This window comes from Rhagoletis zephyria, unplaced genomic scaffold (assembly GCF_001687245.7).
Source record: "Rhagoletis zephyria isolate East Lansing unplaced genomic scaffold, Rhagoletis_zephyria_1.1 Rzeph_scaffold_51773, whole genome shotgun sequence".
NCBI classification, from domain to species: Eukaryota; Metazoa; Arthropoda; class Insecta; order Diptera; family Tephritidae; genus Rhagoletis; species Rhagoletis zephyria.
In genome coordinates, this window is record NW_016208826.1 from 1 (window position 1) to 1,987 (window position 1,987).

At 39.6% G+C, this 1,987-nt stretch overlaps 1 protein-coding gene across 1 annotated transcript; it reads left to right on the plus strand.

The window, feature by feature from the left end:
- Positions 1 to 5: 5 nt before the first annotated feature.
- LOC108355904 (chondroitin sulfate synthase 1-like) lies at positions 6 to 1,483 on the plus strand (the record flags this gene model as incomplete). Its single annotated transcript, XM_017607036.1, has 5 exons — positions 6 to 105; positions 181 to 293; positions 414 to 554; positions 620 to 791; positions 861 to 1,483. Coding segments are annotated over 5 exons (948 nt in total), but the record flags the coding sequence as incomplete, so codon positions are not given.
- Between the last annotated feature and the right edge of the window lie 504 nt (positions 1,484 to 1,987).

A 1,987-nucleotide genomic window follows, 5' to 3' on the forward strand; every position in this document is an offset into this window, starting at 1 on the left:
GTAAGGGCAATAGTGAAGAGTTTGGCCTACTATCGCTGGAGTTTGATGAAAATTTTTGCATGGGCGGACCTGGTGTAATATTGAGTAGCGAGACCCTGCGCCGAGGTGAGTTCTGCATTCTTAAACTAGCAGTTTAAGTTACAAAGTGAATGGTGTACGATATATTGACTTTATATGTAGTTGCTCCGCACATACCTACATGCTTGAAGAATCTGTATAGCACACATGAAGACGTGGAGGTGGGACGTTGCGTGCAAAAATTTGCTGGCATACCGTGTACCTGGAATTATGAGGTAATATTTAGTGATGTACTTAACTCGAAATTCAAAAAAGAAAACCGAAAGGGCCAAATGATTGTATTTTTATATTTTCTATACAATAACTTTTTCTTTGTTCATTTTTTCTTTTTTCAGATGCAATATATTCTGAGACATAACTCAAGCGGTCCATACGCATTCACTGGTAAATTAAAACGTAAGGAAATACACAATGCTATCTCTCTTCATCCGATCAAGCAATCACCGCTGATGTATCGCCTGCATTCCTTCGTACAGGTGGTCTTGAACTTAGGAGACTTAGAGAATTGGATAGTTCTGTAACGAATATTTGCTCATTTTAGGGCCTTAAAGCAGAGGAAATGCGGCAAGAGTCACTCGAGTTACATCGAGATATTAAGCGTATGGCTAGTTTTTTGGAAATACCGAGCGATAGCAAGTATTTGGTACCCGGCATTGAGTTAATACCCGAAAAGACTAACAGCGATCAGCACTACGAAGATCATAACATTTTAGGTGAGACCCCATCCACACATACATAATTAAAAAAAAGAAGGCAAATGTATAATACTTGCCTTTGCATAGGCATTGCTCCGGATCTGAAGAAATCCAGGCCTTCGTCAACAGCTGATCTCCTCGAATGGTCGTTCATTGCTCGAAGTCTCTACTCCAGTGAAAATGCGAACCCAAAGCACAAAATCGATTCGGCGTTGCGCGAGGGCCTCGAAGACGTTATCACAGAAGTTATGGAGAATATAAATAATTATTCCCGACAAAGGGGTCGCGTTATTGAATTTCGGGAACTACTTTACGGCTACAATCGACTGAATCCTCTGCATGGACAAGATTTAATACTCGATCTCTTGTTGATCTATAAACGGTATCGAGGCAAAAAGATGACTGTACCAGTGCGTCGTCATTTGTATGTGCAACGCGCTTTCACTGGTACTTTTGTGAAGGAATTCAACGAGGACTTCTACAACTACACGCTACAAACAAGTGGGTGAAAAATATTTGTGGATCGAATAAATATGTATATTTTAGAGTTATGACAAGTATAGTATTTATAAAATAGTAAGTATACTCTATAAATTGACGAAGCTATGTTAATAGCCTGGGCTCCAAATCGTAACACAAACCGTTCACGGATCGAAAATCATACGAAAGAAAATTACGTGATACGTCAGCCGTTCAAGCTGAATGGGATAAAGAGTACGTTCACGTATGTCATAATCCGAAAAATGTGTTTTTACGTGACGACTAGTACGATATCGTATGTATCGACGATTCGAGCCCTGATTTCAATGCAGTATTCAAATCAAGGAGTGCGTCCTTAACATTGTTTAAGTAGTAGGCAATAGGGCTTATACTGGGTTAGTAATGGTGGTGATAAAATTTCGGTTAATGTAGTTGACGACTGTACGTAGCGATTACGCTTCCAAACGGTTTCTGACTGGGTGCTCTCGTTGCTTTCCGTGGGGAAGAAGTTTAGACTCCTTACTATGAAGAATCGCGCTGAATCAGAGCAAAGGAACAGAAGTGGTCAATGACATTGCCAGATGCCTATATCGCACAATCGTCAGCGTATGAGATCTCAATGGTTAAGGTTTCTCTACTGGGCGATATTTAGGTGACATATGAAATAAAAATTTATACATTGCCTAATTTAATGTTTAATAGCCACTCATTAGCTTTATGTACTTATGCTTATT